Below are 19308 nucleotides of genomic sequence, written 5' to 3' on the forward strand. Positions count from 1 at the left end.
TCTGTACTGGTGCTGACGGTCATCTTGGTGCCAACAATGGACCTGGGTTTGCACGAGTCTGATGCCTCCAGGCCGGCATCAATGCGGAGGTCACTGCGGTAGAGACTACTGCACTGCAGTCTGCTCCTTGATGCTGTGTGGGGCTTGGACAATTTTACTCTGAGGTTTTGCTATGTCTGTCCCCACACAGGAGCTCACTGAGTTCCTTCTTGAGCTTCTGCCTTTGTGCTCAGACTGTCTGCTTTCAGCACTTGACTTCAACACCTGAGATGTTACTACCAGGTTTAGTGTCAAAAGCTGAGGTCAGTTTTGATATTGGTGCTGGGTCTTTCCTTGGAGCCTCTTCTTCATAGTAGTCTTAAGTGCCTAGAAGCTCATAGGGTAATAAGTAATAGCCAACATGGATTGGACTAGAACAAATCATGCCAAGCCCACCTTATTTTCTTCTTTCACATGGTTACTGGCCCAGTGGATGGCGGAAAGTAGTAGATGTGATATATCTTATGTTCTTATCTTGATTTTATAAGGCTTTTGACACAGTGCCACATGACATTCTTATAAATAAAATAGGGAAATGTGGCCTAGATGAAATAACTATTGTATAAGAGAGCACTGGGCCTGGTGCAAGACCTGAGGCCAGCTCATGTATCAGACAGTGAATCTGTAAGCATCTGAGTCTCTTGCAGAGAGATTAGTCCATCATAGGATAGACGGTCTTCAAGCCTACAGGTTTCAAATCCACCATTTAAATAGCCCTGCGATAGGGAGGGTCAGATCAAACAAAGTTTGATCCAGACAGCTAGTTATCAGTTCATGACAGTCAAAACAGGATCTCAAAAATGGTTCTAACGATTTGAAGAATATTTCAAAGAAGTTTAGCTTGATTTCAGAACCAGCAGATTGGACATTCAAAGAATTTCAGGGTTGGAAGGGACCTCAGGAGGTCGTCTAGTCCAACTCCCTGCTCAAAGCAGGACCAATCCCCAACTAAATCATCCCAGCCAGAGCTTTGTCAAGCTGGGCCTTAAAAACCTCTAAGGAAGGAGATTCCACCACCTATCTAGGTAACCCATTCCAGTGGTTCACCACCCTCCTAATGAAAAAGTTTTTCCTAATATCTAACCTAAACCTTTCCCACTAGAGTTTCATCTTGCTGCCCTGGGAGGAAAGAGGTAATTGAGGGATGGTGGTGGCAGTTCTGCCTTTTACACTCTTGTACAGAAGCATGAGGTGGTACAGGGTGCCTACTGACTTTGAGTGGTGTGTGGAGGAGATATTGGCCTAACAAAGGCTGTTTGGTTGAGCTTGATATTGATTTACATACTTGTACATTTTTTTAAATTATAATCTTACCTTTACATTTTCTAATTTCTTAATGGATTAGCTTTCATTAACCACAGATTTATTTTAACGTTTTCCTCTGACATTACCGATACATATTTTCATGGCCTTAAATACACTGGTCTTACAATTTCTTTAAGTTTCTAAAGTTATGTTTATAAAACATTCCAATGATTGCTGTGGTGCAGGAATCCTTTTGTTACTAATCCCCACCCTGAAGTCTTCAGAACTCAAAGAACATAATCTGCAAACCTTTGCCCAATGTAGGGTTTACAATCCCTACATAGGACTCACATTTTTCATGACCACTGTATATAATAAATTATTAATCCACCAAATTTTCCTAAATTAGTCAAATATACCAGTTGCCACTGAAACACACAGAAAAAAATAGATTTAGCCAATCCTAGGACAAGCCAAAAACATTTGGCTTGTCACAGGACAATCGAAGAATCAAAGGGAAACTTTAAAAAAGAAGTTATTTTAAACAAAATCTAAAATTATCCAAGTTGCCTTAAAATTTCTAAAAAGGTCCCTACATTGGCAACAGATTATTATGGCCATTTTCACGTGTTTATTTAATTCTGGTGAAATTAGGCATATGGGCCCAAACTGGAATTATAATGGAAAACTAGCTACAGCCTTAATTAGTCTCTCTCCGTAATGATTCATAAAACATATTAAGCACTAAACTGCCATGGTGTATGGGGGAAGGACCAGTCCCCGTAATTCCCTTAGTGCCGGAGACTACAATTGTAGGACACACATAGGATTAGAGGGAAGGCTCTGGAACACACCAGCACAAGGGTCGGACAAATTTGACACCATGTGCTTTTAAACCATTAATCTTGTTTCCTATTAACTAATGAACTAAAATCTAAATTAAACTGAACTAAATCTGAACTAAAATGAACACTTTGTTCATAATGCTGTCGTATGTAACAATACCTTTACATTAGCTCTTGAATTTTAATTTACAGTCTAACTTTGAGCAAACACCTCTCATTAAAAAGGTTGTAATACTTCATTTTGTAACAGTATACTCTATTTTAACTTGTGTTACGCAAAATTAGTTGTAAAATGTGTATAACCTTTCATTAGCTGAGATATCTCAAATGAAATTTATTACAAATTTAGAGTTACTTTTTATTTACTGAAATACTCTGTAAAAATCAATCAATATTGATTGATTGGGTCTGCATACAAGCTAGCAGACTTGTATTTGCATTTGCTGAGAATTACTTTTATTTATTTTTCTTACCACTCACTGCTGCATGCTGCTTCAGATATTCTCTTCTCACGTTTATGTTTTTCACAAGGCACTGCCTAGCATGTGCTCTTCTTTCCTTCACTGGGTCTTTTGCACACAGTGCACAAATGGCCATATATTCCAGAGGGAGCCGTAGTCGGGAAAGGCCTTTGTGGAGTTTCTGAGCAAATATTTGTCTAACTTGGTAACACTCATCCTGTTTAAAAAAAAAAAAAAAAAAAAAATGAAAAAGAAAAAACTGAGCATTTTTACATGTAATACAGACATTTAGAAGTTACGCACAAAAATGAATGATGGTATGTATGAAAAAAAATCAATCCATCCCCTTGCAGCCATAAAATTCTTCTTATTCTATAGAAAAGGAAGATCTCTTCATCCCGCCCCAGGAACTCACTAGGATTCAACTGGATGTATCCTAAAGGACAGAAAATCCCCTATAGAACTAGAAGAATGTTAAAGTATAGGTTTAGGTCCAACCTTGAAGCCCTTTTAAGGCCCACTTAAGAAGCATGTGCCTAACTTTTAAGCACATGAGCATTCCCTCCCATTGACTTCAAAGGGACTGCTTGCAAATGTAAACACGTTTAAGTACCTTGCTGAATCAGGACCAAAAATAAGGAGTTCCACTGAAGTAATAAAGCCTTTATTGATTGTTTTAACTAACAATAAAACAATGTGGAAATGTAAAGTGGTAAAATCAAAATAGATTTTCAGGCCACTGAAAAGCACCTGACAAACTCTATCTCCCTGCTTAACTTAAGCTTTCTACCTCTCCTGCTTAGTCAAGAGACGTCCAACTAACGTTTACAAATATTTTTATAATGGCAAAAGATATCCTCCGCTTTAGTCTTGGTTCCTGAAAATTCACTATACAATAACATAGTTCCAATTATTAGAACTATAACATGAAAAGTCATACATTATCTGTTAAACAGTGCAAAATTAATTCAGCAATAGACAACAAAAGGTGCGTAATTAGAGCACCAAATGCAGAGAGCACGCCAGTAATTTGAACAAGTTATTATAACATGGTACAGTTTCAAAAATATACCCAACCAGCACAGGAGCACAGTGAGTGTCTGAAGTACTGCTAGGAGAAAGACCATAGATAAGAAAGTAGACCAAAACAAAAGGGGAAAAATAAACTTTCCACTTTTAGAATATTCCCTGCAAATTAATCTATGAAGCACCATTGGGCTGTGGCTTTATCAGTTGGCATCCTAACCTGTGACTAGAATCAACTGATGCTACTAAGCAGAGGATGAGAATTAAAGAGGGGTGGGACTGAATGTCTAACATTAAGAAATGGGCTCCAATACCAAAGGGTTACTCTAAACACGTGTACACACAAGTCTGAACTGGAATATTTGACACCCAGGTATAGCTTTTTATTCCACCTAGGTGATATAGATTGCTGTTCCAGTGAGCATCCGTAGTAGTACCTCCTGGAAACACAAAAGTCATTAAACTATATTAGCTGCTCTAGCACCAGGCACAGAAAGAAAGGTTATTTACTTTACAGTAACTAGAGTTCTTCAAGTTGTGTGGTACCTATCTGTATTAGACTGCAGGAATGCATGCGCCCCACATGTCTGACACCAGAAGATTCTTGCAAGCAGTGTCTGTTGGAGCACACCTGTGCCCCTATCCTCCTTATGCTCCAAACCAAGGGCATAAGAGACAGTGTGGACCAACCGACTGCCTCTCCAGTACCTTTCTACAATGAAAAACCTTAGCAATGCTCTGCAGCAGAGGGAAAGGAGGGCGTATAGTGGAATACAGACAGGGACCACACACCTTAATGTAACTGGAGTTCTTAAAGACAAGTAACCTTTCTTTCTCTGAGTGAAGGCCCCTATGTGTATTCCACCATGGGTGATTCACAAGCAGTGTTCATTGAGGAAAAGCATGCAAGGACCTCTGCTCTACCACTAATTGGAGGACTGCTCTGCCAAAAGCTGCATCAGGTGTAGAAGTCTGCACCAGGGCATAATGTCTTGTGAAAGTGTGAACAGAGCTCCATGTTGCCACTTTACAAATTTCCAGGAAAGGAACCTCTTGGAGCAAGGCTACTGATGCAGTCTGTGTTCTAGTTAAGCGGTCCCTTACCCCTCATGGGAAAGAGGTTGCCGTTAACTCATAACAGAGTATGATGCAATCTGAAATCCATTTGGACAGGCTTTGGGATGAATCACTTACAAGTTCCACAAAGGATACGAACAATCTAGGTGATTTCCTAAAGGACTTATTCCTTTGCAGGTAGAATGCCAAAGGTTGATGGACACCCAGAGTGAAGCCACTTCTCCTCACTGGAAGCTTGCGGCTTTGGGAAGAACACAGGTAAGAAAATAATCTGATTTAGACGGAATTCTGAGATCATCTTGGGGGTGAAATTTGGGTGTAATCTCAGGGAGACACTGCCCCTATGCAAGACTGTGTAAGGCAGATCAGTCTTAAGGACCTCCAGCTCACCTACTCTTCTGGCTAAAATAATGGCCATCAGAAAGACAAGCTTCACTGATAGGTGGGCAAAGGAACATTTGGGTAAGGGTTCAAAGGAAGTCTTTGTTAACGCTGAGAAGACTCAACTGAGGTCCTAAATCAAGGTAAGATTTCAGTATCGTAAGAAAGGTACTAATGATAAGCCCTTTAGAAAATGTACTGTAACAGGATGGGTGAAGATTAAGTGGTTGTCAACTGCACAGTGACAGATGCTGATAAGCAGCTAAATGCATCCGTAGGGAGCTAAGAAATAGACCAATGACTTTAAGAAGAGGAGATATTCCAAGACGATAGGGATGTCAGAATCCTCTGGTGTTACCCAACAATGTTGACACCAGATACAAAATCTTTTCCACTTTGCCATGTAGCACTTTTTTGTGGACTCCTTCCCTGCGACTATTATAGATGGATTGAACTGCTTCTGACCATGTCTTTTCTAGGTTTGTTGCCCATATGAATGAATACCAGGCATTTAGGTGTACGGATGCAGGACTGGAATGACTGATCTTGCCTTTGTCTTGGATCAACAGGTCTGGGAAGAGCTGGATATGGATGCATGAATGTGCTGACATCTGGAGAATGATGGGAAACCAGAATGGTCTATGCCACCTGGGAACAAATCAGGATCACCAATGCTCCCTCTTGCTTGTTCTCTCTTAGAATCTAAGGTAAAAGTGGAATAGGTGAGAAGGCTTATGTTAGTTGCCCTGACAATAGAACCTGACATGTGTCTCCTCTACAGCCCTGACCTTGAGATCCCCTGGAACAGAAGGCTGGACATTTCTTGTTCTCCTGAGATGCAAACAAGGCCCAAGATGGGGACCTCCATTGTCTAAATACATTCTGACCCACCAAATTGTGTATTTCCCATTTGTGATCCCTGGCAAGTGCCTGCTGAGGCTGTCTGCTAACTTATGTATCCCTGTTAGATGCATTGCTGAGATGACCATCTAGTGATAAATATATCAGTTCCAAAGATTGACTGCTTGTATACAAAGATGGGTGGACCTTGCTTCCCCTTGTCTGTTGATGCTGTCACATTGTTTGACTTGACTTGGACATTCAGGATTCGAATGAACAGAAGAAATCATCTGTAGGCCTTGTGAACTGCTATAGCTCCAGGAGATTTATGTACAATTGGGACTCTTGTGGGGGAGAGGTTCATGTAACTTGGGCTACATGTTCATCTAGATTGGCTTTCCATACTACCAAAGAAGCATCTATGATCAGTCTCTCTGCAGGCGGAGGAGATACAAAGGGCTCCCACAAGCACACACAGCCTCCTTGTTCTCCCACCATGAGAGGGAAGCTCGCACTCTTGGGGGGAGCAAGACTAATTTGTCTAGAATGTGTTTGCTCAGCATACAGACTGCCCTTAACCAAGGCTGCACACATCGATGGTGAAGTCTCATGAAGGATATCACATAAGTAACTGAAGCCATATGTCTTAGACAGATGAGGCACATGCAAACGGATGTCTATGGACTCAGCTGAAGCTGAGTGACTAGATCCTTTATGGATTGGAGTCTGTCCTGAGGTAGGTAAACTTTGGCATTGAGAGTCCAGCATCATCCTGATAAAAATCTATATAGTCTATGGTGGAACTAAAATGGACTTTTCAATGTTTACTTTAAGTCCCAATGAACACAGAAGATTAAGTACCATGTTGTTGAGGCAGGGAAAAGCTGATGAGTCCCAGTGGCAGAAGTGGGCTACCACTTTCAACAACACTTTTGTGAATATACTTGCAACTGTCACAAGGCCGAAGGGGAGCACTCTGTATTGATTATGATCTACAGTGAATCTCAGGAATCTTCTGTGTGCAAGATGGATGTAGGCATCCTTTAAATTGACAACTGAGAACCAACTGGCCTTGTTCAGTGAGGGAGATATTGAGGCCAGGGTGACCATTCTGAACTTTAATCGTTGGATGAAAACATTCAACCATATGAGATTTAAGGTGGGTTTCCATCCTCCTTTCTTTTTGGGGATGAGGAAGTATTCTGAGTAAAATACCTTCCTCCTGTGTTGAGGCCGGTTCTATTGTTCCCAGATGGTGCAGGGAGTGTTCTTCTTGACTGAGAATCCTCTCCTGAAGAGTCCCTGGCTAGGTCTACACTACCCGCCCGATTCGGCGGGTAGAGATCGATCTTCTGGGATCGATTTATCGCGTCTCATCTGGACACGATAAATTGATCCCAGAAGCGCTACCCCGTCGACTGCGGAACTCCTGCTCGCCGAGAGGAGGAAGCGCTGTCGACGGGGGAGCTTGCCTGCGCCGCGTGGACCCGCAGTAAGTAGACTTAGTTCGATCTAGGAAACGTCGACTTGAGCTACGCTATTCTCGTAGCTGAAGTTGCGTTTCCTAGATCGATCCCCCGCCCCAGTGTGGACCAGCCCCCTGAAGAGAGACGGGGAAGAAGGTTTGGAGGGGAAAAGGAAAGAAATTCTATAGTGTTGCCAGTATAGATGATCTCCAGGACTCATTTGTCTGTCATTAAAAGATACCAAGCTTGGCAAAAATGAGCTAGGCAGCTACCAAATTGGGTGCTGGAGTCCTGAAGAGAGAGATCTGGTAGATGGATTGATTTGCAGCTCTCAAAGATCTTGTCATAAGTGCTTTCTAATGGGAGGTTGGGGTTGGAAGGAGGGTGAAGGGGGAACATTATGCTTGCTCCACTGCACCCTCTGTCGCTTGCTGGGTCGCTTGTAACCCTTTTGATGATAAAAGGGTTGAGGAGCTGGTCACTGCTTGTATGTTTGCAAACTGGTATGGTATTTCTCCCTGGCTCTGGAGTGTAGCTAGCTAGTGAGTGACGGACTGCCCTTTAGTCCTTTAGGGAATATAACATCTCATCTGTCTTTTCACTGAACAAACTGTTTCCCTCAAAGGGCAGATTTTCCATCATGGATTGGATTTCTTTGGGAAATCTGCAGGATTAAGTCCACAATGCCCGAAAGATGACTATAAATATAGATGCCAGCCAGTAGGAGGCTGTATCCACTGTATTGCCTGAGGCCTGAAGGGAAGATCTAGCCAGCAGTTTGCCCTCCATGATGAGCACTTTGAACTGCAGCCTATCCTCTGGCGGAGTGCGTCAGTGAATTCTCAAGCTTAGTATAATTAATGTGGTGATACTTTGACATTAGTGCCTGATAGGATTTTACTTCAACCAGCTTCCCATTCCGCATAGCACATTTTCTCCCTGAGAGATCAAAATGTTTTTATCTTTTCTACTAGGAGAAGTGGATCTCAGCTGACACTGCCTGCCTCTTTCAGTGAAGCTTGAATTACTAATGAATTCAGAGCAGGGTGCGTAAATAAAATTCTGCTCCTATAGCTGGCATGAAGTACCTCTCCATTTCCCCCCCCCCCCCCCCCCCCCCCCAGGAGTAGAGTTACACATGGCCAGGGTGTTGCAGACCATCTTGGTCAGTTCTAAGACTGCCTCCTTAATGGGAAATGGCACCTTGCTGGGACCAACCCTTTGGGGAACATCCAGAAGCTTAAAAGGAGTGTCCAACACTTTCGGCACAGGGATCCGGAATGTGCCTGTGATCCTCCTTAGTAGGTCTTGAAATTGTCTTTAGTCATCAGCTGACGAAGGTGAGACTGGTGCAACCACTTTGTCTGGGGTTGATGACGATAACACCAACAAAGCTGGTGGTTCTCTTGGATCCAGTTCTTCCTCTTCCTCCATTAATGCCTGAGGTGGTTCAGGCTCCTCTCTGGGAGGGGAGAGTTGTCTGGATTCATGATAGGATCATAAAGACTTGGGATATAATGTGCACAGGTCTCACAAGCCTCAATAAGGTCAGTGCAAGGGGTCAAAAGGAAATTGAGGTGGTCCCCAGGGACTAGTGTACCACTAGTACTGAGGTGCATGATTTCTCCTATGCAACAGGGATGGTGTCCAAGAGGCTCTAGATCAGGGGTGGCCAACCTGTGGTTCCGGAGCCACATGCAGCTCTTCAGAAGTTAATATGCGGCTCCTTGTATAGGCACCGACTCCAGGGCTGGAGCTACAGGCACCAACTTTCCAATGTGCCAGGGGGTGTTCACTGTTCAACCCCTGGCTCTGCCATAGGCCCTGCCCCCACTCCACCCCTTTCTGAGCCTGCCATGTCCTCGCTCTCCCCCCTCCCGAGCCTCCTGCATGCCACGAAACAGCTGATCAGGAGGTGTGGGGAGGGAGGGGGAGGTGCTGATCGGCGGGGTTGCAGGTGGGCAGGAGGCGCTGGGAGGGAGGGAAAAGCTGATGTGGGGCTGCTGACGTATTACTGTGGCTCTCTGGCAAGGTACATTGGTAAATTCTGGCTCCTTCTCAGGCTCAGGTTGGCCACCCCTGCTCTAGATCTTCTGTCTGGACTGATCCCATGACCCAATGGGAGTGGACATGCTCTCCCACTAACACATGACTTGCCAGAGAAAAAGGCAGCTTCTGACTCCAAGGGCAATGCTGTCAGTACCAAGGGCATTGTTATGCCCCAGCTAGTAGAGGTTATCAGTGAGCAACTCACCCTTGCTTGTATGCATTAGATAAATAGTATGGGGACTTCCCTTGTCATGATCAGCTCTGACAGGACTGGGGATTCTGGGTCCAAAAGGATAGCAATGCCCTTGGGGATGATGTAACTATCCCCAGATGGAAGGGGATGGAAAGGACGCCTTTCTTTCCACAGGACTGGCAGTGTTGACCTTGTGCCTGTCTTACCATGGTGTAATGGTACTATTGATGTAGGAGGCATCCACTTCTGTTTCTCTCTTACTAGTACCAAGGATGGTCCTGCTCCTGCAGTTAGTGAAGTTTCAGGCGCTCTTGTAATGTAACGCCAATATTTAAAAAGGGCTCTAGGGGTGATCCCGGCAATTACAGACCGGTAAGTCTAACTTCGGTACCGGGCAAATTAGTTGAAACAATAGTAAAGAACAAAATTGTCAGACACATAGAAAAACAAACTCTTGAGCAATAGTCAACATGGTTTCTGTAAAGGGAAATCGTGTCTTACTAATCTATTAGAGTTCTTTGAAGGGGTCAACAAACATGTGGACAAGGGGGATCCGGTGGACATAGTGTACTTAGATTTCCAGAAAGCCTTTGACAAGGTCCCTCACCAAAGGCTCTTACGTAAATTAAGCTGTCATGGGATAAAAGGGAAGGTCCTGTCATGGATTGAGAACTGGTTAAAGGACAGGGAACAAAGGGTAGGAATTAATGGTAAATTCTCAGAATGGAGAGGGGTAACTAGTGGTGTTCCCCAAGGGTCAGTCCTAGGACCAATCCTATTCAATTTATTCATAAATGATCTGGAGAAAGGGGTAAACAGTGAGGTGGCAAAGTTTGCAGATGATACTAAACTACTCAAGATAGTTAAGACCAAAGCAGATTGTGAAGAACTTCAAAAAGATCTCACAAAACTAAGTGATTGGGCAGCAAAATGGCAAATGAAATTTAATGTGGATAAATGTAAAGTAATGCACATTGGAAAAAATAACCCCAACTATACATACAACATGATGGGGGCTAATTTAGCTACAACGAGTCAGGAAAAAGATCTTGGCGTCATCGTGGATAGTTCTCTAAAGATGTCCACGCAGTGTGCAGAGGCGGTCAAAAAAGCAAACAGGATGTTAGGAATCATTAAAAAGGGGATAGAGAATAAGACTGAGAATATATTATTGCCCTTATATACATCAATGGTACGCCCACATCTCGAATACTGTGTACACATGTGGTCTCCTCACCTCAAAAAAGATATTCTAGCACTAGAAAAGGTTCAGAAAAGAGCAACTAAAATGATTAAGGGTTTAGAGAGGGTCCCATATGAGGAAAGATTAAAGAGGCTAGGACTCTTCAGTTTGGAAAAGAGAAGACTAAGGGGGGACATGATAGAGGTATATAAAATCATGAGTGATGTTGAGAAAGTGGATAAGGAAAAGTTATTTACTTATTCCCATAATACAAGAACTAGGGGTCACCAAATGAAATTAATAGGCAGCAGGTTTAAAACAAATAAAAGGAAGTTCTTCTTCACGCAGCGCACAGTCAACTTGTGGAACTCCTTACCTGAGGAGGTTGTGAAGGCTAGGACTATAACAATGTTTAAAAGGGGACTGGATAAATTCATGGTGGCTAAGTCCATAAATGGCTATTAGCCAGGATGGGAAAGAATGGTGTCCCTAGCCTCTGTTCGTCAGAGGATGGAGATGGATGGCAGGAGAGAGATCACTTGATCATTGCCTGTTAGGTTCACTCCCTCTGGGGCACCTGGCATTGGCCACTGTCGGTAGACAGATACTGGGCTAGATGGACCTTTGGTCTGACCCAGTACGGCCTTTCTTATGTTCTTGCTCTTCAGAACTGGGAGACTTGTACCATGTTCCTTGTGCACTCCTGACATGTCTGCACCAGGGTGAGGAGTCTCATCCAACATGGAAGAAGGCAGAGAAGAGGCCCTCTTCTTGGATGAGGACCTGGAGGGGGATTTCTCTCATTTCTTATGAAAGTGTTTCCTCTCTCTCATGCCACTGTTCGGAGAAGTCCTTACCTCTGCTCCCACTGGCCTCAGAGTCGGATATCACCATGCTTGCAGGTGTGCTTCTCGGTGCTTCTGCCCAATGTACAGGAGCATATGCCAGGCCAGAGTTGGAACCATATAGTACAATTCATCAAGAATTTCCAAAGCCTATACTCATGGGCTTGACAGGCTCAGCTTGGGAAGGCTTGAGTAATAGTGCATTTCAAGGGGATGTGAGCTTCTCTGAGGCACCTGATGTGGTCGTCACTGACTGGGAAGGCCAGAAGGCAGGAAACGCAGTTCTTAAACCCTGGGATCTTGGACATACCAGTCATCCCATATGAGCCTGGCCAGGGGCATATCGGGGGAGAACCCCAAGATCCTATTTACTAAAAACTATGCTTATTTAACTATAAAAACTATCTAAAAAACTATTTAGAAATATTTACAGTTCAACACAGAAGAAGCTAGCAAACACTGCAGATACTGAAGAGGTTCTACCTCAGACCATGGGCTGTAGAAAGGAACTGAAGAGGCAGTCGGTGTAGGCCACCCCTTCTACTTTCTGTTTGGCGCATGAGCGGTGCAGGCACGGACCAACATAAACTACCAGCAAGAATCTTCCAGTTTCTGGCATGTGGAACGCATGTGCACCCACAGTGGAATTCACATAGGGACCATCAATCAAAAAAAGAATTGCTGTTAGATGTGCTGGGAGGGGAAGGAAAGCAGGAAGTGCCAAAAAGGGTGGAGGGAAATGGCAAGGAAAAGTGTGGGGTTTATTTATTATTTTCAAACCTCAGAAGTAGATTAGAAGCCTAAGGGGAAAAAATGAAAGCCACAGTCCTGCCTCGAAAGAGCTTACACTCTACAGGATACTACATGAGAAGGTCATGAACAGACAAAAAAGTGGGGGAGGAAAAGTGATAGAGGGGACAAGAGTGACAAAAGTGAGATTGTTGTTACTAAGGCTTGGTCTACACTTGCCCCCCAAGTCGAAGTAAGGTACGCAAATTCAGCTACGTGAATAACGTAGCTGAATTCGACATACCTTACTTCGAACTTACTGCGGTTCAGATGCGGTCCACACGCGGCAGGCAGGCTCCCCGTCGACTCCGCGGTACTCCTCTCGTTGAGCTGGAGTACCGCAGTCGACGGCGAGCACTTCCTGGTTCGATTTATCGCGTCCAGACCAGACGCGATAAATCGAACTCGGAACTTCGATCCCCAGCCGCCGAACTAGCGGCTGGGTGTAGACGTACCCTAAGTAAGGCATTTGTGAATTTTGATGGTTCCATTAACTTTTAAATCCCACCCCCTTTTTTAAACTCGCATCTTGTAGGAAATGAAGTAGAATTGAGTTTTTAGGACAGATCTGAAAGCAAGGAACGTGACTTGGTTAACAAGTTTGCAAAATGATTCTATGCAAAGGGGAAGATGCACAGAAGGCAGAGTTTATTTAGTTGGGGGTTGGACTAGATGACCTCCTGAGGTCCCTTCCAACTCTGATATTCTATTATTCTATGACACAGAGGTGGGAATGTGAGAAAAATAAAGGTGACAGCAAGGCTGTAACCAGTGAGAGAATGGAAGTGGTGAGAAAAGAATGCAGAAGGCCTATTGCAGGGGTGGGCAAACTTTTTGGCCCGAAGTCCACATCTGGGAATAGAAATTGTATGGCGTGCCATGAATGCTCACAAAATTGGGGTTGTGGTGTGGGAGAAGGTGAGGGCTCTGGCTGGAAGTGCGGGCTCTGGGGTGGGGCCAGAAATTAGGAGTTCAGGGTGCGGGAGGGGGCTCTAGGTGGGGATGGGGATGAGGAGTTTGTGGTGTAGGAGGGTGCTGCGGGCTGGGACCAAGGGGTTCGGAGGGCAGGAGGGGGATCAGGGGTGGGGCTTGGGGTGCGGGAAAGGGTGCAGGCTCCGGCTGGGGGTGCGGCTCTGGGATGAGGCTGGGAATGAGGGGTTTGGAGTGCAGGAGGGTGCTCCGGGCTAGGATCAAGGGGGATCAGGGCTGGGGCAGGGGGTTGAGACGTTTTGGGGGGGGGGCAAGGAGGGAGGCTCAGGGGTGCAGGCTCCGGGAAGCGCTTACCTCAAGTGGCTCACAGAAACGGCAGCCATGTCCCCCCTCTGGCTCCTACACGGAACCACGGCCAGGCGGATCTGCACGCTGCCTCGTCCACAGGCACTGCCCCTGCAGCTCCCAGTGGCTGCAGTTCCCAGCCAATGGGAGCTGCAGAGGCCGCGTTTGGGGCGGGGGGCAGCGTGCAGAGCCCCGTCTGCCCCTACATGTAGGAGCGGGGCCATGCCGCTGCTTCCGGGAGCAGCCCCCGACCCTGCTCCCCGGCTAGAGCGATGGACTGGGGCCATGCCGCTGCATATCTAATGAAAAAAGTCTTCCCAAATCCCCTTCCTGAACAAGGTTTATAGCAATGAAGATCATGATGTATTCTTGTTTTATATACAACTTGGTTTTTTGTTCTATTTTTTAAAAATTAGAATATTAAATTTTAGTTAGGTCCTTAGTTGTGTATTCTTTGTTTGTTCTCATTCCAATTAGTGCCATTGCTACTTTCCTATTAGTGCTTTAGTAGATTTTAAATATCAACTCTGTGCTGAGGACTCAAAACATATATCGCAACTGCAGGCCAATCTGCTGTTCAGCCTGTAAACCTCTCTGGGTGTCTCTCATATATATATTTCATCTTGGATGGTTCGCCACTCTCAGGCTCAGTATAAACCAAAACCAAGTGCATAATATTATGTCCCCGACTCTCTCCACTACCTCCATTTTGTGGTCTGACTATCCTCCCTGTTACACAGACTTAACCAAGGGGTGGTGGGGGGGTGTTTTTGACTCTCTTCTCTCCTCTTTTCCCTGTGTCTGGTATGTAACCAAAGCCTATCACTTTGTCCTCTACACATTTTGAAGTCCTCAAGACAGTGTTGAAAACAGGATACTGGACTTGATGCACCAGGATGGGTTTTCTCATGTTTCCCCCTTCCTTCCAGTGCCAGCAGCCAAAATTTATGTGTCCATGCCTTAATCATCTTCCTCCTTGACTAAAGTTCCTCCAGTCTTCTAGATACTCATTGTCCCCAATCTATCAAAAATCCTGGTTGTTGGTTTGATCCTCACTTCATTGTGTATCACCTCCTTTTCCTTGCTTTTAAAATCTTACATCTCCAGATAGGTCGGGGTGGGCAAACTATGGCCCCGTGGGCCAGATCTCACCCACCAGCCATTTTAATCCAGCCTTTGAGCTCCTGCTGGGGAGTGGGGACTGGGGCTTGCCCCGCTCCAGAGCTCCAGCCGGGGAGCAGGATCCGATGCTGCTCCACGCGGCTCTAGGAATGCCATATTATGTCCAATTCAGACTGTAAACTCCTGGAGACAGAGAGCTGTACATTTTAACTGTGAAGAGCCATGAACGTATACAGCACTGTATAAATACTAGAAAACTAAAAGCAGGGGAGGCAGAGTTGAGAAATCATACGCTCTAGCTCGAGACTGAACGTCTACACTACAAATAAACAGCCCTGTAGCCCGAGTCCCATGAGCCCGAGTCAGCTGACAGAGGCCAGCAGCGGTTGTTTAATTGCAATGTAGATATACCCTTAAGGTCTGCAGGATGAGAGCTTTTTTCTGCAGACCTCAAAACAAGTCAATATCACAAAGTGAACTTTGCATGGCTCGTAAGAACCAAAGATCTCTCTAAAAATCATCATACCCCAGTGTATCTTTCTTACATTACTACGTCAGCATTAAAATAAATTTGTTATCTAGCTGAAGTTTGGCAAATAGATACTAGAAGAATCTTTTAGTTGCAATGAATACCAATTTTCTAATGCTCGGTCCAGTGCTCTTACTATTAGACCACACTCCTTTATTGCTTTTAGTTCCTAGTAGTATCCATCATTTCAACATAATAAAAAAACCCTGAATTTTCAGGATCATGAGAAACAAATTTAAAATTGAGGACAAGTTAGAATTGCAATCTGAATATTGAGAATGACTCTTCAAATGAATATTCTTAGTGATCTGAAGCCACAGATTATTAGCATACATATTAGCTGATTCAGACAGACAGACAGACCCACACTCCTCTCTCTTCCCTCCACCCCATTTCCTTACATTAACGGCTAATGCACACAGCTGGTATTGTTCTAATGTGATGATTTCATGGTAACAAGGTTCCTGTGCCAGCTTCACAATAGCACTAGCAGCAGCCAGCCTCAGACGAGACATATCGGGTTTACTGAAAAACAAGCACAGAGGTAGATGGGTTAAATTAGTGCAAGATTATTTAAGTATCTGTGTCATGGAATCAAGTTCCTCAAGTCTGAAACAATTTTTCTCCATCATGCTGAAAAATGGCTCAGGTGGAACAGTGAGGAATTTGAATGGCCTTTGCTTTCTGTACACAAAATAATTATGTAAGTAACTGAAAAGTAAAATTAGAACCTTGTAAATTAATACTTCTCATGGAATCTCTACCCATCTAGAGGTTTGCATAGTACCTCTGCTAAACCTTGTGTTATTTACTGTATGAAAGGAATTAGTTTCCAGATTCATGACAGCATAATCACAACCTACTTAGGGTACACCTATACACTTGGGCACATTTTCCCCAAGGGAATTAATGTCCTTTGTGATTTCCTCAAAGCGTTTCACATGAGGAAATGGTTCCAGTTTGCCTTATCATAATGCCTATGTATTAGCGAATGCTAGCACAATATGCATCATGTCCTCGTGTATACTAGGGCTTATGAAATCTCAGTATAATGGCTAAAGCATTCCCTCTCCTATGAAGCCAGATAAAGGGATCTGGTAAGTCAAACCAACTCTCTCTCAATGTTTTAGGAGTACCAGTAATTGATTTACATGCTCCCCTAATCAGGCATTTGCTATTTTCCAAATATGGTTGGATTTTTGGTACACTGAGTAATACTATAATGACAAAGAGATCATAAGAGTATAAAATAGTTTCAACCTATCTCTGCAAATTGGTATTGACCCAATCTGTTTAAATTTATAATCAGTTTATTGCTAGCCTTCAGGGACTTTCAAAACTCTCTCTCTCATTTCTGGGAAATTAGCATTTCTTTTGGCCTTCTATGCATCTAATTGTCAAAAAGAAATAGATCTCAAAGAGTCTCATGTCTCACACAGGCTCTGGCTTGGGCCTGGACTCTAGTGTTGACTGCTATAACAAGCATAGCTTTTTCCCCTGGCAACTTGTAGTAGAAAATAGATCTAATTAATGAGGGGATAAAATTACTGATATATGAAAGATGACAAAATATTGAACGCCTTAATCTTTCTCTCAGGTATTTATGGAACAACAGCCACCAGACTATTTTAAATCCATCTTTATCATGAAAAATATATTTAAAAGTTGGGGTGATTAGGAAGGAAAAGATTGTAACTATACTTATTAATAACCAGAACATGACAGAATACTTGGCGATTTTGAACATACTCAAATCGTCTAGTCGTGTACCGTACAGTTTTAAGGGGGTTAGTTAACAATTTTTTTTTGAAGTCATGTAGAACTGGAATACTACTACAACAAAAAGGGCATGAAGAATGATTCTGGAATTTTCTAGTGCACAGTGGCTTCTAACTAAAATAGAATGGAAAAAAATTGAGAGAAAAAACAAGTATGCTAATTGAGTCACATGCAATAAGTAGTATGGGTTTATAAAGAATAAATAAGTCTTGCCAGACAAGTTTGCTTTCTTTGTGGTAGAAATGTATTTGTTGGTGAAGAGAAAGGATAAACTTAAGAACTCTCAATTTTACTCAACCATTTTACAGTATCACAAAATCTTATTTTGAAAATTAAGTCAGATTTTACATGTAAACTGGCTAAATGATTACAAAGTTCAAATTATTCATATTAAATATTATTTGTATTCTAGCAGTGCACAGAAGCCAGAATAAGATCAGGGCCCAACTGTGTTAGAGATTATACAAACACATAAGAGACAGTCCCAGCCCTTAAGCGTTTACAGTCTGAATTAAAACAAGCCACAAGTGGTTGTAATAAGCAAATGAATTAAGAATGTGGGGGGGAAGGCCAGAGGGATGAGGCCAACAGCAATCACACATGGTGTATTGTATAGGAGGAGGCATTGTAAACAGAAATATGAGGATTTAAGAAAGGGGTTCTGATATAAGGCATATATTTGAAACTGCAGCAAAGTGAGACCAAATGGGTAGATAAATTGTGGGACCGGAGTACTCAGTCTTAATTTTGTGAAGTTCTGTTGTACATAATCTAAAGATGTGTCTTGAAAGCACTTGTAAAAATCAATGGCTTATAAACTTCAATGTGAACTGACATTTTCTCTCACGCCACAGACTAATACTTAGGTATGTCAGAAAGAAATCCTCTTCTGAATGCACAGCATGTAAATGAAAGTTGTCTAACCCTCTAAATTTCTTCCAAGTCACATGGAGTGAAAGGATTCCTCTGAACAAAACAAACCCTTTGGCAATATTGGGTATCAAGCTGGAGCCCAGAGGCAGCATTATGCCTGAATCTATAAAGCAATGGCAGCCATTGAAACAGTATATTTTTCATTCATCCAACTCTTGGTTTTCCCCTGCTAGTTTCATTTTTCTGTAGGCCTTCATTCTAGATCAATGTGGATGGCATGGCCCTTCAATATTCTTATTTCCAAAATGCAGTTTTATGAGGGGTGACTTTTGGGACTTACTGCCAGTCAGTACTTCAGTGGGGCTGGAGATCTCTTCAAATAGATTCTTGCCCTAGTATCAGTGTTCTTGCCCTAGTATCAGAATTTTAACAGCTATTTGCAGCAGCTGGTGTCCTGTGGTATTGCAATATCCTAGTGCTCTTTTCACAAATACTTAAGCAATACTGTATTTTTACATTTAATGCTTTATTTAGATCAAATAAAAACAGTATTAAAACAGCATGGTGTGGCAGCTTTAACTTAAATTGTTTTAGTTTAGCCTATTTCAATTAAGTCTCAAGCTTTTCTAAAGAAATATTTAAATTTAAAGGGTATTATCAAGGTAAATAAGCCAAAAATATTTCATCTGTACACGTGCTAACATTGTATGCATAAAGGAGTATAGTTGCTATGTAGAAGATTTACCTAGAAGCTAAAAAATAAAGCATTGAAGCCAACTATTCAAAGAAAGCAACAGAGAGTCCTGTGGCACCTTTAAGACTAACAGATGTATTGGCGCATAAGCTTTCGTGGGTGAATGCCCACTTCGTCGGATCACCCACAAAAGCTTATGCTCCAATACATCTGTTAGTCTTAAAGGTGCCACTGGACTCTGTTGCTTTTTACAGATCCAGACTAACACGGCTACCCCTCTGATACTATCCAAAGAAACTGTATCTCAGAGAAATATCTTAGCAATTGCAGTCTACCAAGTTTCTACAGCCAACTGCCCCATGGTTTAAATGGGAGGTGGCTAGTGTCAAAGTGTTTTCCATGTGGCGCTCAGACTGGAACCCAGTTCATACCTACATATGACAAATTCTGGGCTTGGCGACTTTCAGAGGATGCTGCAAGGCACATTTCCCTATACTGTCCGTAAGTGGGGCTGTATAGGTGTATAAGTGAGAAGAGGGGGATTAGAATCTTATTTATGGCGGATGGGAGATTCTCGAGGAGGGTGACTGAGGAGGA

The 19308-nt window shown here is 43.1% G+C and overlaps 1 protein-coding gene across 1 annotated transcript in view; it reads right to left on the minus strand.

Moving 5' to 3' along the window:
• Positions 1–19308, minus strand: part of PDS5B (PDS5 cohesin associated factor B) — a 252523-nt gene that overhangs the window by 45885 nt on the left and 187330 nt on the right. Inside the window, exons 24-25 of the mRNA XM_065403763.1 lie at positions 15767–15890; positions 2603–2807 (exon numbers count right to left, since the gene is read on the minus strand). Coding sequence (XP_065259835.1) covers positions 2603–2807; positions 15767–15890 — 329 coding nt within the window. The remainder of the gene's footprint in view (positions 1–2602; positions 2808–15766; positions 15891–19308) is intronic.

Source organism: Emys orbicularis, chromosome 1, assembly GCF_028017835.1.
Source record: "Emys orbicularis isolate rEmyOrb1 chromosome 1, rEmyOrb1.hap1, whole genome shotgun sequence".
In the NCBI taxonomy this organism is placed as follows: Eukaryota; Metazoa; Chordata; order Testudines; family Emydidae; genus Emys; species Emys orbicularis.